This window comes from Hirundo rustica, chromosome 2, assembly GCF_015227805.2.
Source record: "Hirundo rustica isolate bHirRus1 chromosome 2, bHirRus1.pri.v3, whole genome shotgun sequence".
Taxonomy (NCBI): Eukaryota; Metazoa; Chordata; class Aves; order Passeriformes; family Hirundinidae; genus Hirundo; species Hirundo rustica.
This window is the reverse complement of record NC_053451.1, coordinates 15405029-15429942: the sequence shown is the minus strand read 5'-3', so window position 1 is coordinate 15429942 and position 24914 is coordinate 15405029. Positions and strand designations below refer to the sequence as shown.

At 50.1% G+C, this 24914-nt stretch overlaps 4 protein-coding genes across 5 annotated transcripts; 2 read left to right on the top strand and 2 right to left on the bottom strand.

Moving 5' to 3' along the window:
- Positions 1–9764: 9764 nt before the first annotated feature.
- On the top strand, positions 9765–18419 carry LOC120766058 (nuclear mitotic apparatus protein 1-like). Its single transcript, XM_058424267.1, has 5 exons — positions 9765–9769; positions 16525–16642; positions 16984–17124; positions 17452–17571; positions 18125–18419. The coding sequence occupies exons 1-5, from the start codon at positions 9765–9767 to the stop codon at positions 18308–18310; spliced, it is 570 nt and encodes a 189-aa protein (XP_058280250.1). The 3' UTR covers positions 18311–18419.
- LOC120766047 (folate receptor alpha-like) lies at positions 18364–19125 on the bottom strand (the record flags this gene model as incomplete). Its single annotated transcript, XM_058424222.1, has 3 exons — positions 18980–19125; positions 18579–18780; positions 18364–18504 (listed from the first exon to the last, which is right to left on the bottom strand). Coding segments are annotated over exons 1-3 (489 nt in total), but the record flags the coding sequence as incomplete, so codon positions are not given.
- Positions 19126–19648: 523 nt separating this feature from the next.
- Positions 19649–22222, top strand: LOC120749528 (anaphase-promoting complex subunit 15-like). Of its 2 annotated transcripts, XR_009207585.1 has the most exons (5): positions 19649–19865; positions 20811–20870; positions 20952–21092; positions 21234–21372; positions 22029–22222. XR_009207585.1 is itself a non-coding variant. In XM_040057023.2 (4 exons), exons 1-4 carry the CDS (start codon positions 19746–19748, stop codon positions 21279–21281), a joined length of 369 nt encoding a protein of 122 aa, XP_039912957.1. In that variant the 5' UTR covers positions 19649–19745; the 3' UTR covers positions 21282–22222. The 2 variants fall into 2 exon arrangements, 1 of the variants encoding a protein (XP_039912957.1); XM_040057023.2 differs by having other exon boundaries at positions 21234–22222.
- Positions 22158–24022, bottom strand: LOC120749529 (transmembrane O-methyltransferase homolog). Its single transcript, XM_040057024.2, has 3 exons — positions 23563–24022; positions 22969–23181; positions 22158–22747 (listed from the first exon to the last, which is right to left on the bottom strand). Exons 1-3 carry the CDS (start codon positions 23806–23808, stop codon positions 22427–22429), a joined length of 780 nt encoding a protein of 259 aa, XP_039912958.1. The 5' UTR covers positions 23809–24022; the 3' UTR covers positions 22158–22426.
- Between the last annotated feature and the right edge of the window lie 892 nt (positions 24023–24914).

Sequence of the window (24914 nt, the reverse complement as noted above, 5' to 3'; positions counted from 1 at the left end):
CCAACCAGCCACCCTTGCTTGCACAGAGGAGCACAACATGGGTGACTAACCAACATCCCACTTTCCTGGCCATCCCCTGGAGTGATTTACCAGCAAGCTCTTCCCTCTGCTCTGCACTTCTACTGGCTTTCTGGCAAGATCCATGTCTTGCGATGTATATATTGGTGAAAGCAAGGAGGAGCCTCCAAGGCTGCATCCAGCCTGGTTCTGCTGCCTCACAGTGAGTGCCTAGGAAGGGTAGGGCAGCAGCACCAGGAATTTTTTCTGCAGGAAGAGAGTAAAGCCATTGGTGAGCTGGGTTACATAACCCCTAGGCCAGCATGTTCTCTCCATTGCCTGAGAGCTTCCTTTGGGAGCACCTGTGGCACAGGGAGAGCACAGTAGCACCACAGGACTCACCTGCCAAGACTGATGAGACCACAGCGGGCGAGTGGACCCGGGGATCTTCAAGATGGCTTTTGTACCCAGCCCAAAATAAGGACTCCACTGTTTGAACTTGGAAATGGGTTCTGGAATAAAACTGGAGGGGCGCATTTGTGGAAAAGCAAGGGAATTACTGTTTCTCTACAGTGGATGGGTTAGATAAAGCAGGACTGAGGGAAGAATTAGGAGCAGGATAAAGACATCATGATCTCTTCAGGGAAAACCTCTTGTAACTCAGTTTTTGTGCAAGGCATGGCAGCCTCTTTGGCCTCACTGGGTGCTTTTGTCCTCAGCAGGTAAGATGAAGCATGCCTGCAGTGGGGCTGCACAGCTAAGACAAATGGCTGAGTCACTCCTGACTTCAGCTAGGAGGAAGCAATAGTTTCCAGTCCTGTTACTCGGTAGTCCTTCCCCATCCATGATCTTACACAAAACCTCACCTGTTCAGGTAATTCACCTGCTGTCCTGGAACACAGCCATGCTGCTCAGGAGGGATGTTCAGTCAGTGAGAGAATAACCAGGTCAGGGAGTTTCAGAAGCCATCTGTGGAGATTCCGGATGATGAGGTAGTACCTACTATGAACCAGTAGTGGGAAAAACTGCAGAGCTTCCCATTGCCTGTCACCAACCACAGGTTTATTCCCTTTGCTCCTCCCTACTGTGTCAAGGGAATTAATCTCAAGGGATCAGAGCACTGGAGGTAGGTGGTGTTACTTGCAGGCCCTGGAGTTCAAGTGTGTTACAAAAACTTTAAAAATGCCCCCAGAGGATTTACTTTCTCCAGTTTTAAAACTGAACTGGTTGGGCCAGAATAATGTGTGATGATGAGCAGAGGCTTTCAGGCCCCAAACTGCTCAAAAAAAAAAAAAAAAAGTCATTTTTCTTTTACAAATATTTAGGTTTAAGCTTAAGCTTGTGTCTATTTCTGTAGGTGTTGTTATACAGGTCACACATATGATCGAGAAAGGAATACTGTGCATATGTCCAGTATCATAGAAGTTCCCACTTCAGGGGGGAGGGAGGATATAATTCAATTTAGCCCAGTCTCATTAGAGAGAGATTATCAAAATTCCTTTTAGAGGAAGCTGGAATTATCCATAAAATACAGAAAGCCACTGGCCTTTAGAGCAAATACCATTTATAATACCTTAATCCCATGCAATCCCAGTTATAGAAAAATGCAATTGCTTTGAACACCAATTCCCAGACAATCAAGTCTCCTGGTGTGGGGTTATGTGTCCAGTGAGATGCTGGTGCTGCTCTTGCTACTTATGCACAAGCTGTTAATAAATTGCTGTTTTATGCACTGATTAAGTGATCAGGTTTTATGATTCCCTCCACACACACTCTTCTGAAAGAAAGGCAACAAATGTACACTATAACATGCATGGAAAGCACAAGGCATGAACAAAGTTCCCAAAACTTCAAGAGAAACATTCCCACAACTGCTCCAACTCTGGAAGCTGATGTTCCCAGGTAACAGTGGCAGCATCCTGCCCACCTCTAGCCATGCAAGCTCCTTATTTGGAAAGATTATATTAGGTATTGTTATAAATACGATAGACCAAATTTGATAAATCAAAATTTGGAATTTTATTGAGAGACAAAATGACAGTCTCGGACAGCCACAATTAAAAGGACAGCATCGAGCCCGGGGTCGGCACCGGGTGAACAATGATAACACACTCTGCCAGTCTGTTATCCCCAAGTTCACATTTCTGGCTTGCAGCAGCCTCTTTTTATACACTGGATCGCTGAGAGAAACTCGGGATTTCGACGGTTCTTCCTCCGAGGCATCTTCATTAAACATTCATGTTCCAGTTCTAAGAGTTTGAATAGGGCAGAGGGGGAGGACAATGCCGTTAATGGCTGTGGCCAGGTGTGGTGTGGAGATGTTAATTTCAGGAGGAGACGGTCTAGATATCGATCTGATGTAATCATCTGTGTCTCCGGGCTCTCATCCCCTTTTTCCATCATCATTGTTCTTCTTCTAACGTTTCCCGGCAGAGGCATTTTTTGGGCCTCCCTTTCTGGTAATTCCAATCATTTTTCTTTTGTGTCCCTCCCATGTCTTTTAGGCAAGAGAAATTCCTGTGCCTTTTCCGAGCTACTTTTCTCTGAGTTAACTCTTAACATACGGGATTAAAACAGAAACTTATCCTTACAGAGATTGCATTACATTTTATATCTTTTAACATGAATTAACTTTAGGACATATGCCACAGGTATGAACAAAAATAGTTCGACAGGCTCATGAAGCAGAAAAGAAAACAGAGGACAGCAGCTGAATTTCTCACTTCTAAGTGCGAGACTGATTGGGTATCACCCTCTTCAGCAATAAACCAGGCAGGCCACTGCATGCAGCTGTGGGCCGGGAACAAACTGCTGTTCCCCAGCCCTGAGGAAATTACTCTTGGAGGGGTGGGGGAATAAATAAAATTAAAATATCCTTGTCTGTTGAGTTGATATATTAAATGGGTGAAGTTTTCTAGACTGTCTATTTCAACAGAACATGGTTAGGGAGTGTTTGCACTTCATCATCAGCAGAGCTGGTGAGTGTGGTCCCCAACAAGCGAGAGTGGTGCCAGGCAGGGATGAGAGCCAGCGCAAGCCTCCTCGGCCCTTGGAGTATGCTGGTCATCTCGCTGGCTTGTGTTGGCTTGCTCAGGTTCATGGGTACCAGGTGCAAGGTGAAGCTTCAGACATTTTCAGGCTGTTGGGGGTTAGATTTGTTTCTGTTTTACTTACAGAATTTTTCCCGTAAGTTGCTAGGAAACTAACTACTGGGTACTTATAGGTACTCAAGCAGAACAAAGGAGCCAAAGGAGAGGAGTTGTAGCACCTGGCTACACTTCTTTGGGTCCCTAGGAGTTTCTCTCAGACGGGGGAGATAACACGAGTTTTGGGGCAGGTAAATGACCAGGCTGGGGGCAGCATTGCTCTCTTGCTCTCGGCATCAGAAAGAGGACGGCCAGGCTGCTGCTTGCTGTGGGAGAAGTTCACCATCACCACCAAGTCCAGTCCTGGGAAGTCTACCACCATCTGCTCGTGTGCCCTGGAATTCTGAGCTCGCCTTCTCCTGCCCTGCTGCGCCGGCCCTGTCTCGCCGCTGCCATTTCTTTGTCACTGTGACACGCGGAAAGACTCTAAAACCCGAGACAAAGTGAGTATTAAAGTAGGTATGTGATTTACTCAGCGCTGGATGCAATGCGGGATAACTCCCAAAGGCATGCGTACTCCTTGCTCATTCGTATTTTCTTTTAACCTCTAGAATGTTACATATGCATCAAGTTTCGCAATACCCTTATGTAAATTCATTCCTTGGCTCCCCCTTCTCCGCTTCGTATGTTAATCGTCGTATCAGTCCTTTGCGCCTGCGCAGTTATCTCTGGTGGTCATCTAGGGGGTCTCGGGGGTCCCAAAGGATGAAGTAAGGTTGTCTTCCTCTTGAGGTGAACTTCTGACCCCACTGCCTTGTGCATGCTCACTGATCTTCTGGTCACAGTCCAAGCTATGAAATCTGCCTGATGTGGTCCTGGGGCCTGAGGAGCCTCTGGTAATCTTGTATTCTTGTCTCCTGCTTTGGTAAACATCCTTCCCCAAGTCAGACATCCCTGTATTTCTCCTTATTGTTCTTGCACATAGTCCTGTCCCTTCCCTCCTTAGGCAACTAACACAGTACAAAGAGCAGCACGCAATACACATCACCTGATACCTATTCTTAATAAATATCTTCTGATTTCTGTGATTAATATCCTCTAGTTTCCAATCTCATGTGTCAGTCCCCCCTTTTCAATAAGGCATTAAATTCTTTTACTCAGTACAAATTCCAGTCCTTGCAATAAGTGTCTCTCCATGCCTTGCCGTGTGCTTGGGATAAAGAGGTTAATATTGCTATTCATTGTAACAGTTTCCAATCCCAGATAAACATTACAAATGATAGCACTAAACTTATACTAACTAATATTAGTAAAACAATGATGGGGTGACATAATGTATTTAGGATCCCAGTTGTAGTAGGTGACCATCCAAAGAGTGAGTCCCACCAATTGTGACTTTCACCCTTTGCAGGACCTTGTTTATTTCCTTTGTGTTGTGATGGACAGTAATTAAAGTTTTCTCTCCAGTTTCCTGAATATCTTTTAGATTTTTTACAAAGTCCTGATGATTATTTAATTGTTTTACTAAACTGAGATTCATCCCAATAGGTGTGGGTGACAGCCTGTGATATATAGTATTGTTGGACTTAACTAGCTGGGGGGACACGACTGGTGCTGAATACAGAAAGTCACACTCTAAAATTTTGACAAAGTTACAAATACAGAGATTAGAATGATTCTTGTTAAGCAAAGTTACATTTTCTCTGTCTATTTCTATAGAAGCACACATAACCCTGACCAACATATACAAGTACAGTTTTTTACTAGTATTTGGATAAATTTCAAAGTGACAAACACCCTGTTCAGTATCAAGGCATGTATCTTGATCATCAATTGTGTTAATTTCACAAATGACCCCTGTTGTTCCCGGCTAATGCAAGATTCCAGATTTACAATTTGCCATTTCTCATCCACTCTCTGTGCCTATGTTCTGTGTTCTGAAGGGTAGAGCACTGATCTCTCATCATTTAATCCTAATGCTGTAATGGGGTGAATAACATGAACTGTAGCATTGTGTACAGTGAGCACAAGAGCAGTAGCCATGTTAGCAATTGGATCATAGGTAAAGTTTACCGAAGCCCACCAAGACTGAAATTTCTTCTCAAAATCAGTAGCATTGTCCCAGACAGATTTACGGATTTCCATTGGAAAGGCTCCTTCGCTTCCTTCTCTTATAGTCAAGGCAGCTGTTGATTGCATCCATATTTGTGCCTGTATACAGCTAAAAGCCAAAGACACATTACTCTGAGCCATAGCAAGTGCATCTAGGATTAACCTGTGGTCTTGGTCCTCTGCTTTCTCCCAGCTTGGCAACACTTTTGAAACCTGCCACTGACTGGTTCCCAATGCCAACAAAGATGACTGTATGCGTTGTTTTAATTTTGTTAGATCACTTGTTGCAGTAGCCAATTTATTCATTAATATCTCTGAATCAATTCCGTTTAGCACTCCCAGCCCTGTCCCTAGTATTCCAGTCAGATCTCTCCGCAATCTACTCTTGGTGTATGTTTGCCTTTGCAATCATGCTGTCCAGCCCTCAAAGGATGTCTTCAGGAAGGAAGAGCAGGCCGGTTGAACCTCAGAGATGTTAGTTTGCATTAGCAATTCAATGCGCTTGAGAGACCATTCTGGATTAGACAACAATTGTTGTTGGCCCGTGTTTCTTATTATGTATGGGCCTATTTCATAGATTTTGGGCCCAAACTTAGGTGGTGTGATTTGGGTTTGGGCTGGGGTGCTAGTGTAAATTGTGATGGGCTTAGTTGTGGCATTTATTTTAGATTTGAAGGAAAGCCCAGTGTTATCATGGGCCCAAAGACAAACCACCTCAACAGCCCATACTAATGTAAAGTTACACCAACAGTCCAATTCACTTGAATGACTACAAAGCTTCCTGCAATTTTCAGTGGGAGTGGTTGGAACACTGATTTGGGTTGCTTTCTTATGAGTGGTTCCATTAATCATCCAACACCCTATTCTAATTTCCTCTCCTACAGACCCTTGGAGTGACCACAACCTTTGTTTCTGCCACTGTTGCCTTTCATATACTGGGTTTTTGTACATGACTACAGTTGATAGGTTTAAATCTTTTATATTAGAATATTCCCCTATGGATCCAGTGTGCCAAGTAAAAGCTTGGGACCAAGGCCACTCAGCATTGTTCTGGCCAGAGGTATTTCCCAGTTCTTGGATTGCAATTATGATTATGAACAGAACAATTTTCTCAACTAAATTCTTATAACTGAGATTACAAGACATTTCTAACTGCAATGTACTCATTTTGTTCGAGTGAATTTTAGTTTCAGTTCATTATCACCTGGTGTTACTTTCCAGGGGCCTCAGGAGCTCTCTTCACTCAAGAGTGATGAATCCAGGCATTCTGCTCTCGGATCTTAATTGCAGTGAAAGTGGTGAGAAGCACTTGGAATGGTCCTTCCCACTGTGGCTCCAAAGTATTTTCTGTAAGAAACTTGACATACACAATAATCCCCAGGCTGTGTGTCATGCACTGGGCCGTCCAGCCCTCTGCTCTGAGTTCCAGCCACATGTTTTTCAATTTCTCTGAGTTGTTTACCTAAGGCTACCATATAAGCAGTTAGCCTTTCTTCCTCAGTTTGGGTGGGTATCCCTTTCTGCACACCATATGGTCTCCCATAAAGCATTTCAAAGGGCTCAGCTTTTCTTTAGTTCTGGGCTTAGTCTGAATTTGCAGCAATGCTAATGGGAGGGACTGCGGCCAAGGCAAATTAACCTCTTGTCCTAGCCTCACAATTTGATCAAATGATTCATTTTCTCAACTTGACTGCTTGACTGGGGACGGTATGGCGTGTGAAGTTCCCAGTCTATGCTGAGATGTTGACTGATCTATTGAACTATTTTTGAAATAAAATATGGTCCCCTATCTGAGGATATTGTGGCTGGAACTCCAAAGCATGGTATTATTTCTTGCAACAGCACCTTGGTAACCTCCCTGGCTTTGGCAGTCCTGGTGGGGAAAGACTCTGGCCATCCTAAAAAGGTATCTGTTAATCCCAATAAATATTGATACCCCCCTTCTCTTGGTAATTCCAAAAAATCAATTTGCCACTGCTGACCAGGTCCATGGTGCTTTCCAATTTGGCCAAGGTTTGGTTTAGGGGTATTCTTGGGGTTAGTGTGGAGGCAAAGTTCACACTGCCGGGCCACTTGAGTGATAGTGGCTTATAACTTCCTGGCAGTGATTTTTCCAATCAAGTAATTATATAAAACATCAATTTTTCAGTGTGTTTTCTGATGTTCTTCTTTTACTAATGGCAATAGTAAATGGGAGGGGATAACCAGTTTTCCCTCTGCTGTAACAGCCCAACCCTCCTAGTTATATGTTCCCTTTTGGTCCTCAATTAGCTTTCTGTCCTTTTAATCATACACTGGCTTACATTCTAGGGAGATTTGGCCATCGAGAATCAAGGCTCCTTCTACTGTCACCTCACCTTTTGCTGCTTCTTTTGCCTCTCTGTCTGCCAGCTCGTTTCCCTCTTCCAATTCAGAGCTCACCTTCTGATGTGCCTTAATGTGCATGATTGCCACTTTCTCAGGCAGTTGGGCCACTTCCAGCAGTTGTACTATTTCTCGTGCATGTTTAATGTTTTTCCCTTGCAAATTTAACAGTCCTCTTTCTTTGCAGATTGCTCCATGAGTGAGCACCACCCCAAATGCATATCTTAAATCTGTATAAATGATTATTCCCTTTCCTTTTGATAGCTCTAATGCACAGGTTAGGGCAATTATTTCTGCCTTCTGTGCAGAAGTACCTGCAGGTAATGGTCCTGATTTGATTAAGTCTCTGGATGTGTCGTTTTCCATTGATGACATAACTTCTTCCATCAGTGAACCAGGTTTCTGCATCATCCAAAGGTGTGTCCTTCAGATCTGAGCAGATGGAGTAAGCGGCTTCAATGGTCTCCAGGCAATCATGATGAATTGGTACCCACTAAGGAAAGAAGTTGGGTTGACAATATTAGTTACCACTATCTCTACATCATCTTGTTCTACCATGATAGCTTGGTATTTCATGTGGTGGTGCAGAACTGTTTTATTAGATTTTTGTAAGAAGTTTATGTTATGGTTCGTTTCACTGTATCCCCAATTCTGTATCCCTTTTGTGTTGTCTGTATAATAAGGTGTTTTGTGTCAATCATCCCATACCTCACATGACATGTAACATCCCCTCTGCCCCAACCCCCCTCTCTGGGGCAGCTTGTCAATCACTCCCGGGGTCCCTCCCGGATTGTGAAACCTCCGTGAGAGAGCTTCAGGTGATAGGTAGCCTGGGGGAAATTCCTTTGGCTCTGGATTTTAGTGGTCTGAAGCTTGGGGGTGGGCACACCTTGTTACCCCCTGAAATCCCTGATTTGTGGTCTTTTTGTATCCTCCCTGGGACCCTCCCCCGCTTATAGGGGGTGGGAGGGAGGAGCAAACTCTCTCAGCCGCTGGGTTCTCAGCCGCTCGCCTCGGAGCTTGGAGATCTCTGCTAATAAACATCCTTTAACCTGCTAAGCTGAGAGCCAGACTTTTCTCTTCTGCTGCTGTTGACTGTCACCTTTGGGTCCAGCTGCCAAGCTGAGAAGCCAAAACAAACTGGAAACTTTGTGTCTGTGTTGACCCGAGCTAGCTGGGGGTCAGCTCCCACCCGGAGCGGGGACACAACCGGACATAATTTCAGAAACCATTGTGAGGAAAGCCAGTTGCTGCCCTTTGTTTCCAGTACTGAGGATATTGTATGAGATATTAGCACAGTCATTTTCTGGCCCAGCGTGAACTTATGGGCTTCCTGAATGTTCAGCACAGCTGTGGCCACTGCTCTGAGGCAACCTGGCCATCCTTTAGCCGCTGCATCCAGCTGCTTAGAAAGGTAAGCAACCGGCCTCCTATATAGGCCCAGTTCCTGTGCCAGTATTCCTAGGGCAATTCCCTGTTTCTTGTGAGAGAAGAGAAAGAATGGTTTACTCACATCTGGAAGTCCCAAAGCTGGAGCTGACATGAAGGCCTTTTTCAGACCAAAGGCCTGTGTGGCTTCCTTTGTCCACTGGAGGTCTCTGCTCCCATTTGCGATGAGCAGGTACAGGGGTTTCACAAGTAACCCGTAGTTGTAGATCCCCAGTCTGCACCATCCCGTCATGCCCAGGAGGGTTCTCAGTTCTTTTGTTGTCTGGGGTCTCGGGGTTTGGCATATTGACTCTATGCGCTCTTTTCCCAAAGTCCGTTGTCCAGCACTGATCTCATAGCCCACGTAGATCACCTTTTGTTTTACCACCTGAGCCTTCTTCTTTGTCATTCTGTACCCCTGAAACCCCAAAAAGTTTAAAAGGCTTACCATCCAGGCCACGCACCCTTCTGCTCTCGGGGTAGCTATTACGATGTCATCCTCACACTGCAACAGTTTCCCTTCTCCTGGTGGAGCTTCCCAAGATTCCAAATCCTTTGCAAGTTGTTCTCCAAACAGGGTGGGCAAGTTTTTGTACCCTTGCAGAACGGGTGAGCTGAGCTTTGCATCCACTTTTGGAGTTCTCCCACCCAAATGCAAAAATTTTCTGGCTGGCTTTGTGGAGAGGGAGGCAAAAGAAGGTGTCCCTCAAATCTAAAATGGCAAACCAAGTTAGCTCTGGTGTCAGACACGTTAGCAAGGTGTATGGGTTAGCCACCATGGGGTAGAGATCCTCAGTTATCTTGTTAACAGCCCATAAATCCTGCACAACCCAGTATGACCCATCAGGTTTGCGGACAGGCAGGATAGGAGTGTTAAAATCAGATTGGCACTCCCTCAGCAACCCCAGCTGTAAGAAATTTTCAATTATTGGGCTAATTCCTTCTCCGTCTTCCTTTCTTAATGAATATGGCTTGATTCAACTGCTTTGAGGCTTTTTGCTACGCTGTGGCCCCGCACTCCCCCTGCTCTGCTGGGAGATTCCTGCCATTCCAGCTCCCGCCAGCGGAGCTTCTGATATATGTCATCCACCAGCCTGGGATTTTCCACCGTTCCAGCCTGGTGCTCTTGGAGGGCAGGGGCACTGAGATCAGACTGCCCCAGGCTTTGTGAAACAAAGCCCCTTGAGGTTCCTTATTATTAATGCTGTGGTTGTTGTTTGCCTTGTTATACATACTAGTAAAGAACTGTTATTCCTATCCCTATACCTCTGCCTGAAAGCCCCTTTAGTTTGCTAAATTATAATAATTTGGAGGGAGGGGATTTGAATTCTCCATTCCAAGGGAGGCCCTGCCCCTCCCTAGCAGACACTTGTCTTTCAAACCAAGACACAGGCACATGGTAGTGAAACCACCCTAAAAAATGTGCCATGCTTTCAGTATCTGCCTCCAAATCAAACTGGAGAACCAACACCTGGGGATATGGTTTAGGGGTGATTATGGTGGTACTGCATTGACAGTGGTACTAGATGATCTTGAGAGTGGCTTCCAACCTTGATGATGCTGTGTTTCTCTGATTACATGGTGATCTAGGAAAAGCAAACCAAGGCTTTGTTGCCTTTGCAGACAACACCTCGCAGCAGCTGTATTTTCCTCTAGGTAGGTCTCTTGTGATCTTTGCACAGCTCCAAAGTCTCCATCCTCATTGTGTCTGCACTTACCAAAGCAATTTTAGGGCCTTCACCACGTAGCCAAATGGCTCATTTTTATTGTTTAAACGAATGGATTTTGTGGACAGTAGGTAAGCTGCCTGTTGAAGCGCCTCTAGGCAGCGTGCATGAGAACACCCTAATGATACATAAGAACAGGTTACAAATAATACTGTGCAATTGTATGTCTCTACGCTTTTTCCATCACTTGAAAATGAGTGACTCAATTACGTCAGGCTATGATGCCTCTTCTCTCTCATTGCTTTCCAGCAATTATCTATTCCTCCTCCTTCCTACAAGAAGCAAATACTGATTATTCCCCACAGCTTTCTACAGTCCTGGGACATTTATTTGGCTGACTACACAGCAAAATCTTTCAAGGTTCCAAACAGAAGTATTGAGATTTATGTCAAAATAATGAAATATTCTGGCTTTAACAGGATTCTTAGTTAAAACTGATTTTGGACACTGAATTAGAAAGCTAGTCTCCCTAAACTAGTGCCTCCCATGTATGGTCTTCAGCATCTGTTGTGAGGAGACACCATAGGAGCTGTGCCTGTTTAGTCTGGAGAAGACGGAGAGGTGATCTCATCAGTACATAAAAATAGCTCAAAGTAGGTTTTCAGGAAGACAGTGCAGAATTCTCAGTGGTGCTCAGTGACAGGATGAAGAGTAATGGCTATAAACTAAAACACAAGAAGATCCACCTCAACACCAGGAGGAACTTCTTTCCATGCAAAGTGGCAGAGTACTGGAACAGGCTGCCCAGGGAGGTCCTGGGTTCTCCTTCTCTGGAGGCATTCCAAACCCACCTGGACACATTCTTGTGTCACCTGTTCAAGGAGGCCCTGACTGGGCAGGGAGGTTGGATTGGATGATATCCAGAGGTCCTTTCCAGCCCTGACAGTTCTGTGGTTCTGTGTTTGTAACCTAGTTTTACTAAGGAAGATCATTGGAGAAAAGCATCCACAGCTTTGAAAAGTTTCAAATAGGATACCACCTAGGTCAAAGGGTGATTGGTGTCTTGGGATGATTTTATGATGATACTTTATTCCCTAATCATCTGCTTTATACCCAGAAATGGCTGTGGTATCTTCAAGATGAACCAGGGGGCAGGGCTGGAGTCTGGGAACGTGGAGTGCAGGCTTTGTTCAATCTTCTCTCTCTCCAGTGTGCTCCGGAGAGTGTAGACTGGGGATGTTGCGTTGTCACTTTTGTTGGATTGGGCTTTTTGCTTAAAGCAAGAAGTTTTTTCCCTTCCCTTCCCTTCCCTTCCCTTCCCTTCCCTTCCCTTCCCTTCCCTTCCCTTCCCTTCCCTTCCCTTCCCTTCCCTTCCCTTCCCTTCCCTTCCCTTCCCTTCCCTTCCCTTCCCTTCCCTTCCCTTCCCTTCCCTTCCCTTCCCTTCCCTTCCCTTCCCTTCCCTTCCCTTCCCTTCCCTTCCCTTCCCTTCCCTTCCTTTCCCTTCCCCTCGAGGCTGTACTGGGAATCTTCCCAAGAGCTTTTTAAGTTTTTTGCTCCCTTGAACTGTTTCTGGCTTGGCTTCATTTTCATTTTGGCCAGTCCAGGGAGCTAACAGGACTGCCCTGAACCTGAGAACTAGGAGGAGCTGAACCAACATCAGAAGGGACATTCAAATCCACCAGCTCTGGCTGCTGTGAAGAGGATACCCACACCAAAAATTCAATGTTTCCCATCTGCTTTGCTCTGGGCTGCTATGTGAACTCCTCTTCCCCTTCCCAGAGAGACACAGCCCCACCATCTGCCATGGACTGATCCAGGCTGCACTGAAAAAGGGTGAAGCTCCTGAACAACTACAGCACATCGATAACATCATTGTGTGGGAGAACATGGCAATGGAAGTATTTGAGAAAGGAGAGAAGATCATCCAGATTCTCCTGGAAGCCGGTTTTGTCATCAAGAAGAGCAAAGAGATCCAGTTCCTGGGAGTAAAGTGGCAAGATGGACAGCATCAGATTCCCACTGAGGTCATCAATAAGATCACCGCCATGTCCCCACCGACCAGCAAGAAGGAGACACAAGCTTTCCTAGGCGCCATAGGTTTCTGGAGAATGCACATTCCTGAGTACAGCCAGATTGTGAGCCCTCTCTACCCGGTCACCCACAAGAACGATTTCCACTGGAGCCCTGAACAGCAACAAGCCTTTGCCCAGATCAAGCAGGAGATCGCTCATGCAGTAGCCCTTGGCCCAGTGAGGACGGGACCAGATGTGAAGAACGTGCTCTACTCAGCAGCCGGGAACAATGGCCTGTCCTGGAGCCTTCAGCAGAAGGTGCCTGGGGAGACTCGGGGCCGACCAGTGGGATTGTGGAGCTGAAGTTACAGAGAATCTGAAGCCAACTACACTCCAACAGAGAAGGAAATCTTGGCTGCCTATGAAAGAGTTCAAGTTGCCTCAAAAGTGATTAGCACAAAAGCACAACTCCTCCTGGCGCCCCGACTACCAGTACTGAAGTAGATATTTTAAAGAAAATTTCCCTCTACCCATCACACCACCGACACCACATGGAGCAAATAGATTGACCTCATCACTCACCGCGCCAATATTAAAAACCCGAATTGCCCTGAAATTTTAAAAGTAATCACCAACTGGCCAGAAGGTGAAAACTTTAGTCTCACAGATGAAGAGGAGCAGGAACAAGTAACATGTGCTGAAAAAGCTCCACCATACAATCAACTGCAAGCTGAAGAAACACGCTACGCTCTTTTCACTAATAGTTCCTGCCGCATCATTGAAACGAACCAGAAGTAGAAAGCTGCCGTATAAAGCCCCACACGAAAAGTTGCACAAGCCACTGAAGGAAAAGGTGGATTGAGTCAACTTGCTGAACTCAAAGCTGTTCAACTAGCCCGAGACATTACTGAAAGAGAGAAGTGGCCAAAGCTCTGCCTCTACACTGATTCATGGATGGTAGCCAACACTTTGTGGGGTTGGCTAAAAAGCAGAAAAAGGCCAACTGGCAGCATAAGGGAAAACCAGTCTAGGCTGCTGATAAATAGAAGGACATTGCCAGTCAAGTAAAGAAGCTACCTGTAAAAGTCCATCATGTAGATGCCCATATCCCCAGAAGTCAGACTAATAAAGAGCACCAAAACAATGAGGAGGTAGATCAAGCTGCGAAAATAGAGGAGTCAAAATAGACTTAAATTGGCAACACAAGAGAAAGTTGGTCCTAGCTCAATAGGCTCATGATGCCTCAGGTCATTAAGGCAAAAATGCCACCTATTGTTGCTGTGTATTATTTGGTTTCATGTTGTATTTTATTTTTATATTGGGTTTTGTAATGGCTTCTTCTGTACCCCCCCGATCCCCTGAAAAATTTAACAACCTGAAGTTTGTCCCTGCCCATTCTCCCACATTGTCCCCTTTCTGGGATGTAATCCAACCCTATTCCACTCCCACCTTATCCCTGATTGGGTAGTGTCTTGTCCCTGCCTTTGGCCCCTTCCCTGGATATAAGCCAAAGCAACACGTGGCAAAACGTCTTGGCTCGGGGACAGGGAAGGGGCTCCTGATACAGGCTGGGGCAGGACCACAGAAGAAAGACTGAATAAAGCCCTGATTTCCCCCTGGATCAAGTGCAGACCTTCCTTTGTCATCAATGGGGATTTGCTCTCTCTCCTAAGGGAAAAGTTCTTGGCCACTCCTGGGGTTTTGGGACCCTGAGGAAAAATCTTTCCAACTGTGTTTTTTCTCTTGAGCGAGCTGGAGCGAAAACGGAGCCAAGGCTCCAAGAGAGAGACAAGCCACAACCTATAAGTAGGCACAAGACTGAGAGGTAGATCTAACTATGGACAGTATTTCTCAGGTTATCCATGACTGTGAGACGTGTGCTGCCATCAAGCAGGCCAAGCGGGTGAAGCCCTATGGTGTGGCGGGCGATGGTCCAAGTATAAATACGGGGAAGCCTGGCAGATTGACTACATCACCCTTCCCCAAACCCGCCAAGGCAAGCGCTATGTGCTGACCATGGTGGAAGCCACCACTGGATGGCTGGAGACCTACCCTGTGCCTCATGCTACTGCCCAGAACACCATCCTGGGCCTTGAAAAGCAAATTCTTTGGTGACATGGTACCTCTGAGAAGACTGAGTCCAGCAATGGGACTCATTTCAAGAATAAACACCTGGGCTAGAGAACATGGCATTAAATAGATATATCACATCCCTTATCATGAGCCAGCTGCCAGGAAGTTGAACGGTGCAATGGACTACTTAAGACTAGCCTGAAAGCACTTGGCGGGGAGACCTTCTAAAATTGGGAAGTGAACTTAGCAAAGGCCACCTGGATGGTGAACACACAAGGCTCCATCAATCGAGCTGGTCCTGTCCAGTCTGAACACCTGCACACAGTAGATAGAGATAAAATCCCTGTAGTACATATGAAAAGAATTCTAAGAAAGACTTTTTAAATTAACCCCACCTCAGGCAAAGGCAAATGCATCTGTGGGATTGTTTTTGCTCAAGGACCTGGTTCCACTTAGTAAGTAATGCAGAAAGGTGAAGAAACCAGTTGTGTACCACAGGGGAACCTAATCCTAAGTGAGAACTAGGTGTAAGGGTTAATTGTGTATAACAGAGTTTATTGATTTAAGTATAATGCAGATGGTAATAGAATAAGGGGTGGATAATGTCTTGGATTATGTAACCAAAAGAAATGTGTATTCTATTTCATGTGGTAAAAGCTAGTTTTTGAGAAATGTTTTATCCTTCTTACTCCAGGGAGGAGGATGCCTTCTGATAATGGCCCAGCCATTAAAACCAGGTGGGGCAGTGTCTCTTACCTCTTTCACCACCCCTCCATCCTCCAGGGGGACATCTTCTGATAATGGGCCATTAGGGCCCACGAACGACATGACACATTCCATCATCCCATGGTGAGATGCTCCACACAGTGGGGGAGGAGCCAGCTGTTCCTAGTTAGATAAGAACTGAGACGCAAGACCACAAGGTATCCAGTTTTTCCACCAGATTCCTGGAAGAAGACTGGACCCATCTCATCACCACTAGACTTACTACAAGACCATCTCTACTCCAGAGAACCACATCTGTTACTCCAGGAGGACTTATCTGGACTGCTTCCAACACCCTGACCACCAGGGTGCCAGGCTGTATCCCTGACTCTGTCAGGGTTTTTTCCAGGATCTTTGTTCCTTGCTTGTTTTTTTGTACTACTAAAAAACCACATTGGTATTTTCCTTTTTTTTTCTTTTTAAATTTAATATTCCTAGTAAAGAACTGTTACTCCTATTCCCATATTTTGCCTAAAGGCACCTAATTGCAAAATTATAATAATTTAGAAAGAAAGGGGTTTACATTCTCCATTCCAAAGGAAGCTCTAGCTTTCCTTGACAGACAACTGTCTTTCAAAACCAAGACACCAGGCCTTTACTTTGACCTCATGTACTGGGCTTTGTTGCACACTTGAAATCACCTGTCACACTGTGTCCTCTGTCCCTGTGCCGCTGTTTACTCAGGAAAGCTGCCCAGCCTCCACTGGAAGTTCCATGTCTTTTTTGCCTTTTCCCCACTTCTTTCCCTTTGCAGGGGGTGGCTGGAGTCCCACAGCTGCCTCTGCTCTCAGTTTGGAGCGGTTGGACTTCTGCAAAGCACAAACCTTGCCTATCTCTACTCTGCTTTGCCACCTGTTGGGACCCAGTTTTAGGGCTGGGTTGATGGTAGGGTCACAGCAAGGCATGGAGATCCCTTGGAAGCTTTCATTTCCTCAGCAATGTCCAGCAGCACTGATCCCTGGTGATATCCTTGCCAGCTACCAGCGTGCACCCCCTCCTTACCCACCTCCTTTCCCACAGCCTGGTGGGGCGCCTGCACGAGGCCTTCATGCAGTGCCAGGACCTGAAGACTGAAAAAGCCCAGATGGACCGAAAAATCAACCAGCTCTCTGAGGAGAATGGGGAACTTTCCTTCAAGGTATGGGATGCAGTGTCCTGTCCGTGCCCCACTGCCCAGCTGGTTGTGATGGAACCCAGGGGGAGGATTTGATGGCAGTGCCGGATGCTGGGAGGTTTATGGTTCTGCTAATGCGATCTTTGACCCAGTGACCAAGCCTCCTCTGGGCTCTGGATCCTGATCCAAACAGGAACTGTGGTGGGGGAATGGGGACTGGGTGGAGCTGCCTGCATGTGGTGAGCACCCACAGTCCAGGATGCCCATGTGTGCTGCAGCTCTTGAGAATGGGGAGTAGGCAGAGCCCCGGACAGCAGAGGCACACTCTGACTCTCTTCTGGACTGGATGGATTTTCACTTGGCAGCTGCGGGAGATTGCCAGCAATATGGTCCAGCTGCAGCGAGCCCTGAATGAGCTCTCGGAGGAGCGCAACAGCGCCATGGCACAGTCGCAGGAAAAGCAGCAACAGCTGGAGAAGGAGCTGCATGCTGCCCTGCAGGACAAGGTCAGGGGGCCTGGGGAGTGGTGGGTGCCCCCCTGTAGCCCCCATAGCTGGGGAACATGCCAACGGCAAGCAGGGTGCAGCAGCCAGGAGCCCCCATTTGTGCTGGCACATGGGGAGAAGCTGTGTAACTGTCAGCCCGTGTGGGAAACCTCTCCCTGTTCCTAGGAAGGGTTCCCTGTGGTGGGACAGGCTGCTGTCCTTGCAGTGGGGAGAGACAAAGCTGCTGGAAAAGCAGTACTGTGTCAGTACTGACTGGGTGACTGTGCCCCTCCTCGGTTCACTGGCTCTTCTGTCTTGCACCATGCTCAGTCCCATCTCTGTCCCCAGAAATGCTCAGAAGAGAAAATCGAGATTCTACAGGGAAAGATTTCTATGCTGGAGGATCAGCTGGCCAAGCTGGAGGAGTGCAGCACCCAGAAGGGAGAAGTCATGGGGGACATTTTGAAGGTACACTGTGGCTCCTGCACCCCTAATGGCTTGAATGGTAAACTGGTCCAGCTGGAGAGAGCAGCAGGTGCCAGGAGATGCATGGCAAAGACATGTGGGGCAGAGCCTGCTGCTCTCTGCTGCTGGATAGGGGAGTGGGGCTGAGCACTCTGGGAGAGCCCCTTTTGGGCTGAATTTGCAAACACTGCTCCCAAGGAGCTGGTGGCTCCCCCAGCCTCCCATAACATGGATTGGTTGTGGAAGGGAGCATCTCCTGCATGGTGAGAAGAAGGTGTTTGGTCCAAGGGAGCAGAGTGGTGCAGGGCTGAGGGGAAAGCAGGGTGTGCTGGGGGTGTGATGGGGGGGAGGCAGGCACTGGGCAGCTCCCAGTGGGATGCAGCACGTGGGGCTCTGGTGAGCATGTTGGCCACAGCTTGAGATACATCTAGGGGGTGCTTTGCTTGGGTAGCTGCAAATGTGCTGGTAACACACCAGTAGTTTTAGTTACTGCTGAGCAGCACTCTCTCTGTCTCACTCAGACCCAATGCAGTCTCTTTGCTATTCTCTTTGCCAGCTGGAGGAGCTGAAGCAGGAGGTGTCCAGCCTCACAGCCAAAGGAGTGCAGCTGGAGGAGAAGAAGCAGCAGCTGGACAGCCTTGTCAGCAGCCTCCAGAACTCCCTCTCTGAGAGCCACGGGGCCCGAGAGAGGGTCAAGTCAGTCCCCATAAGGGTGGACACAACCTTCCCTGCAGCAAGATGAAAGGTGACCCACAGGAGGGTTGCGACATTATGGCAGGTGCCCCGCAATCCCCCCTCACCTGTAGTCCAGTTCCAGCCCTTGTGCCAGTTGACCTTGCAGGTGACAGCATCCTGGCAATCCTCCCACCACTGCTCACAATCCTCCTGGCACAGTGGCACATCCCGAATCCGCTTCTTCCGCCAGCTGGTGTCTGCCTGCAGGGCCTGCGGTTTCCCCCAGTTCACCCCAGGGATCCTGGTGGGTGGGTGAGGGTGGGGTCTGCACCTACCTGCTCGATCCATGGCCCCAGGTTAGGGGAACACTCATAGAGACATGTGTCCTGGATGAAGTGGCGCTTGCACTTCTCTGGCATGGCCCCACAGTGGTCCCAGTTGAAGTTGTACAGGTAGGACTGGTCCTGGTGGGCTTCCAAACTGGTGTTGGCAGTGCAGCAGGCATTGTCCTTCCAGAGAACACACTGCACGGGGCAGCTGGGGCTCAGCTGGGACCCACCAGGACCCACCAGGGCTCAGCTGGGACCTGCTGTGGGTCCAGGGAAAGCAGCAGTGCCCATGAGTGGGTGACACCAGGTGATGGAATTAATCTTGGGGCACAGAGCCCCCCAGCCTCCATCCTGGTGACCCCACAGCAAGTGACACCAGTGGGTGAGTGGATGAAGATCGTATCTGCCCATAGAGCTGCCCCTCAGGGCCAGGCTCTGTTTTATGGTGCTTGGCGTCCATGCAGACGTTGAGCAGCGAGTCCTGCGTCACCCTCACTGCTGCGGTGGCAGCTGGCCAGGCCACCAGCACCAGCAGAGCAAACACCGCTGCCATCGCTCTGCCAGGGCGACAGGTCACACGTGATGCAGGGGGTGCCAGACATGCCCCAGGGGGTCACAGACGCCCTGAGGAGGGGGAAAGATTCCCCCTAGTGGGGTCGCAGATACCCCCCTCACAGATGACAGATACCCCCACCCAGGCATGACACTTGCCCCCAAAGGAGCAGACACCCCATGACTATCACAGATACCTCACCACTGGGGTCACTGGTACCCGTGGGCGTCACGTACCCACCATTAGCCACAGATACCCCAAGGGGGGCACAGATATTCTGTGGGGATCACAAATACCCCCTCGCTTGGGTCACATATCCCCAGGGGGTCGCAGATAACTCCGGGGGTGGTCACGTACGCCCGGGCCGTCACAGCGATCCCAGACTCGGACGCGCGTGGGGCCCAGCCTCTGGGCTGTCAATCAGCCCCGCCCCTGTCAATCAGACGGCGCCCTAGGCCACGCCCAGGCCTCGGCCATTCTTCCCCTTGCGGGCCCGGCCGCGGCACGCACAGCCGCCCTCGCTCTGCGCATGCTCCCTTCGCTGTAACCGCTTCCGGCTCGGGCCAAGCTTCCGGCTCGGCGGCCGGCGCCGGCCTGGCGCTGCTCCCGCGGCTCCCGCCATGTCCACGCTGTTCCCCTCGCTCCTGCCCCGCCTCACCGAGTCCCTCTGGTTCAACCTCGACCGGCCGTGCGTGGACGAGACCGAGCTGCAGCAGCAGGAGCAGCAGCACCAGGCCTGGGTGGGCACCGGGGCGGGGGAGATGTGGGGCCGCCGGGCCGGGTGTCAGGAGGCCGGGAGCGGGTTCGGGGCTGGGGACGTGGCCCCCGCTCCTTCAGCGGGCGCGGCCGCGGTGCGCGCTGCAGCCCGGAGGCTGTGCCCGGAGTGAGGGTTCACGGGCTCCCCCCGCGTGTTCACCGACTGTGCCCGTGTTTCAGCGTCGGCTCGGGCACCGCTACTCTCGCGTCTGTCATCCATGTGTCACACTGACGGGCTCGGTGCCGCCTGTTACTGGAGCTCCCCGTGTACTGTGTGGGGGTTAATTGATAAGACGCTCCCGAACCGAGATTCTTGCACCAGCTCCCAATTAATTAATTAACTGATCTCCCGAGGGAGGCGAGGAGCGGTTTCTGATCCTGGTAACTGAAGAGTGTTTGCCTTGTGAGCGTGGTTTGGTGCTGCAGTGCCCCTGAGTATGGGGGGAAGAACATCTATTTGATTAAAGTTTAAAAAAATCTCAGTAATTAAGTTTTTATACGTAAATAATTAAGTTTAAATTAATTAAACCCTCAGCACTTAGAAGAGGTTCCAAGTCCCTCTGGGTGGGAGGTGCTGACATATTTTAATGGAGCTTAATTATCTGTTGTGTTTGTCTGGCTGATCAGATGTCTCAGATTTGGTTCTTTTTTGATAAATACATAAGCTTTGTGTTTGAGCTCCTCATGCCACACACATGGGGACACTGCGAATCCTCTCAGCCCCGAAGTGGCATTGGGACCAGCCTGCCTGGTGCCAGGGTGTTCAGGCAGATGTGCGCAGCTGCTCTTCCCTGCTTGGCGGGGGATGCCAGGGAGGCAGCAGGAAACAGGCATGGTCAGGAATCGACACAAGGCTGAGCTGGAAGGGCCTGTGTGCCAGGGTGTCATGGAGCTGTCGGGATGCTCACCCGCCTCTCTCCCTTCCCCAGCTCCAGAGCATTGCTGAGAAGGACAACAACTTGGTGCCCATAGGAAAGCCAGCATCCGAGGTGGGTGTGTGGGCAGGGAAGTGGGGGGTTGCCACAGGGCTTGAGAGGCAGATGAGGTTGCTGGAGCTGTTGTGTCCACAGCACTATGATGAGGAAGAGGAGGAGGAGGATGATGAAGATGATGAAGACAGTGAAGAGGACTCAGAAGATGATGAGGACATGCAGGATATGGACGAGATGAATGATTATAATGAGTCTCCTGATGATGGGGAGATCAATGAGGTAAATAGTATGAGACCCCAAAGCAGGGGATGTGAAGTGTGTGTGACCCTGAGCATGAGCTCTGGGGGCTGTTTTCTCTCCTTCACTCCCTCTCCTGGGTTCTTGCTCTGGTGGGAGATCTCAAACCACTTTGTTTCCCAGGTGGACATGGAGGGGACAGAGCAGGATCAGGACCAGTGGATGATCTGATTGTGCCACAACCACACCAAACTGGAGGCTGGGGGAGAGCCTTTGCCCCCCATGGCTCTGGGGGACAGTTCAGTGAAGCTCCCTCCCCCTGCTATGGTGTCCCGGTTTGAAAAGACAGGTGTCTGCTAAGGAGAGGCAGGCCTCTCTAGGAAGGAGGAATTCAAATCCTTCCTTCTGTGTTATTATGATTTGGAAGATTAAAGAAAACTTTTCAGTAAGAGCTATGGGGAAAGGAATAACAGTCCTTTACTAGTAACTATAACAGGACAGACAACAACAGCAATTATAATAATAGTAAAACAGAACTAAGAACCCCGGGGCAAACGGTGGAAGCTCCGGCGCTGATAGCTGGAAGCGGTGGATTGTCCTCGGCAGGCAGGGGGGTGTCCTGGCAGATGAAGTGGGCAGTGCCGGAGAACCCGCAGCGGCTGGACCCGGGCTGACCCAAAATCCAGCAGGGCAGCGAAGAAACTCCAAATTCCTGGGCGCTCCAACAGATGATAGAATTCCCAGGACCAGACTCCTCCGTTAACCGTGGACTCCAGGCAGCTACCAGTTGCCCGACGGTTCTCCCCGGCAAACTGAGAGCAGTGAGTCCACCACCCTCAGCTCACGGGAGCTTTTTCCCTCCCCCAAAACTAAGTGATCAACTTCCTTTGTCCGGGTTGAGCACCCTTTAACTATCAGTATTTAGTCTCCTAGCAACTTATGGGGGGGGAAAATTCTACAGGAAACTTAACCCTCAACACATGGGTGCTGTGTGGGGCAGGGGGTTCAGAGGAAAGCCCCCCAGGAAAGCCAGAGGGGAGACTGGCACGTTGAAGCTGACACATCTTTTCTAATAAACTCAGTTTTCAAGAAGACAACCCCAATCTGGTGTCTGAGGCCACCAGGGCAGCAGGGGTTACCACCCAGGCAAGTGTAGGGCTGCTCCCCACCATCCACTGGTTTGCCTGGCAGACCTCCCTGTGCACTGCAGGAGCACTGCAGGGAATGAGCCCCGTCATTACCCACTGTGCCCCACCACAGATCACAGCAGCCACTGCATTTCCTCCAGAGAGCATGTTGAGGCCAAGGCAGGGGGCTGGGGACCCGTAACTCCCGTGATAACCGTGGCCACCGCAAGGCCGAGGCTTGCCGCCCGCTCAGTGGGTACCGGTGTAGCGGAGCTCAGCGATACCGTCAGGAATGCCACGGAAGTACTCCAGCCTGGCGCGGTGCACCTTGCAGTGGTATTTGCCGCAGGTCTTGGCGTACTGCAGGAAATGGGGTGCCCCAGGGAAGAGGACATTATCAGCCAGGATGGTGGCCCCCTCAGCCAGCAGCTGGTGGCTCTCCAGCAACTGTAGGTCCCGCAGGTAGCAGCGTTTCCAGTGATCCATGAAGACCAAGTTGGCATTCATCAGGCCGTGCTTCTCCCGCAGGCGGGGTATCACCTCCTCCGAGGGGCCCACAATCAGCTCCACCTGTGCTGCAGCACCCTCAGTCACTGGGGCAGGTTGTCAGGGTGCCCACCCACCACCACTGCTTCACAGGGTGCTGAGAGGTCCCCGTGGGACAGGACCTTTCCCACACGCAGTACCCAGCAGGCGCTGCAGTCCCTGCCACAGCAGCGAAGGACCCCCGCCCGTCTCCTCCCCGGTTTCACGTGCAGAGCTGGGCTTTATCCCAGCGCCCGGGTGCTCACCGTCTGCTCGCTGAAGCCGGCCAGGCGGATGACCTTCTCGGCCACGGCAGCGTGTTGGGGGTCCCCCTCGATGGTGTAGAGACGGGCTCCTGGGGGCAGCCCCTGTGCCAGCAGCACGGTGCCATAGCCACAGTATGTGCCCAGCTCCAGCACCCGCAGTGGTGCCTGCTCCGACAGCACCCGCTCCACGATCCGCCCTGACACGGCATGTGCCTCTCAGCACCCACAAACCTGTGCCACCCCAGCCCTGGGCAGGGTGAAGGTGCCAAGCAGTTCCCCGTGCCCAGAGGGATGGAGGGGAGGAGCTGTGCCAGAAATGCCACAGCCAGGTCGATGATGCCATAGCCGTACCAACAGTGCCATGGCTGTGCTGGCAGTGCAGTGGCCATGTCAATGGTGCCCCAATCATGCCAATGATACTACGGCCCTATCAACAATGCCACCGCCATGCCAGTGGTGCTGTGACCACACCAGCACTGTCACAGCCGTGTCAGTGGTGCCATGGCCATACTAACGGTGCTATGGCCATACCCAGTGCCATGCCCCGTGTGGTGTGAGCAGGCAAGGGTGGCACTCACCTTTGTCAGGCCCCACACAGCTGAGGTGCTCACAGTGGTAGCACCAGTGATCGAAGGTCTGGAGGATGTGGTGGGGGTCCCCAGGGATGGCATGTGTCAGCAGGTACTGGAAGGCATGCTGCTCCCGCGAGGTGCCAGTGAGCCGATCCCGCAGCCAGGGCACCAGCACTGCCCGGTACAGCAGCATCAGGTAGTGCCGGTACCGGATCAGCAGGGTGACAATGAAGGGGAGGAAGGCCAGGGCAATCGCCGGAGACACCATCACAAGCGGGTGAGGCTGTGATTTTTGCAGTTAATGAGTTGACTTTGTTAGTTTCCTACTTATCTTGGGAGTTCTGCCAAATGGGAAGTTCTGCACCCTTTCTCTCCACTACCAGTAGCATAACCTTGGGCCCAGGCTTTGAAAATCTCCCCTGTGCAGAGATCATTGAAGCATTGTGAGCCCTAAACCATAACAAGGCAAATCTATCACCTCACAGGAGATGCAGTGGTAGGGCATCTTCCCAGGGTGCCAGCCTCACAGCTCCCACTCATGCCCCGAGTTGGCTGTACTGTGCACGGCCTGGAAGTACCTTTCCCTGGGCTCCAGTGCTGCTGGCCTGCAGGGCTGGGGCACCCGAGGATGCTGTGGAGGTCCCTAGGCCAGGGGGACCCACCTGCCAGCATCCAGATATTGGGGTCGGCAGGGCTGGCATCCCGGGGGATTGTGCTGCTGTGAGGGGCCATGTACAGCACAACCCTTGCACCCCCTTTGGTCCAGCGTTGCTGCTCCCATCCCCCATATCCTGCACCTCACACCCTGCTCCCCACACCCTGCTGCTGACACCCTGAGCTGTTGGGGCTGCCCAGCCACAGAGACAGGATAGGGCAATGGGGGTGGCACCTACCTGTCCCCACACTCCAGGCAGGCAGAGGCAGGCAGGCAGCCCTGTGTGGAACCCTGCTTCCACTCAGTTATTTATTGATGGTGTCACTGCAGCTGCTATCGGAGCTCCGGTTACCAGCTCAGCAGGGCTGGCAACAGAGATGGGGCCAGACAGGGGCTGAGAGGTAGTCCTGGGCTGCACAAGGGGGCCTTGGTCTGGGGTGCTGATACAGGGACCTAGGGTACCAGTAGTGTGGCTGGGTCCCAATACTAGTGTGTTGTATTAGGAGCTGTGGTCCTGATACTGGAGCTGGAGTCCTGTCACTGTGCCCTGAGAACACTGGGTACTGGAAACACTGGGCAATAGGAGCATGGGGAGCCAGAAGCACTGGGCACCAGGGGACTGGAAATCAGTGGACACTGGGGACACTGTGGGTGGTGGGGGCACCATTGGGAGCACTGGGGGTGTGGAGGGTTGGGGTACTGGGATCTGTTGTGGTTTA

What these genes read in the sequence shown, in the direction of transcription:
- LOC120766058 (XM_058424267.1), top strand. An exon ending in ATGGGGAACTTTCCTTCAAG is followed by an intron (nt 16,643 to 16,983) that starts GTATGGGATGCA and finishes TTCACTTGGCAG; the next exon opens with CTGCGGGAGATTGCCAGCAA. An exon ending in ATGCTGCCCTGCAGGACAAG is followed by an intron (nt 17,125 to 17,451) that starts GTCAGGGGGCCT and finishes CTCTGTCCCCAG; the next exon opens with AAATGCTCAGAAGAGAAAAT.
- LOC120749528 (XM_040057023.2), top strand. Translation starts at nt 19,746, where the DNA reads ATGTCCACGCTGTTCCCCTCGCTCCTGCCCCGCCTCACCGAGTCCCTC. An exon ending in AGCAGCAGCACCAGGCCTGG is followed by an intron (nt 19,866 to 20,810) that starts GTGGGCACCGGG and finishes TCCCTTCCCCAG; the next exon opens with CTCCAGAGCATTGCTGAGAA. An exon ending in ATGATGGGGAGATCAATGAG is followed by an intron (nt 21,093 to 21,233) that starts GTAAATAGTATG and finishes TTTGTTTCCCAG; the next exon opens with GTGGACATGGAGGGGACAGA.
- LOC120749529 (XM_040057024.2), bottom strand. Translation starts at nt 23,808, where the DNA reads ATGGTGTCTCCGGCGATTGCCCTGGCCTTCCTCCCCTTCATTGTCACC. An exon ending in ACTGTGAGCACCTCAGCTGT is followed by an intron (nt 23,182 to 23,562) that starts GTGGGGCCTGAC and finishes GGGTGCTGAGAG; the next exon opens with GCACATGCCGTGTCAGGGCG. An exon ending in CCGGCTTCAGCGAGCAGACG is followed by an intron (nt 22,748 to 22,968) that starts GTGAGCACCCGG and finishes GCTGCAGCACAG; the next exon opens with GTGGAGCTGATTGTGGGCCC.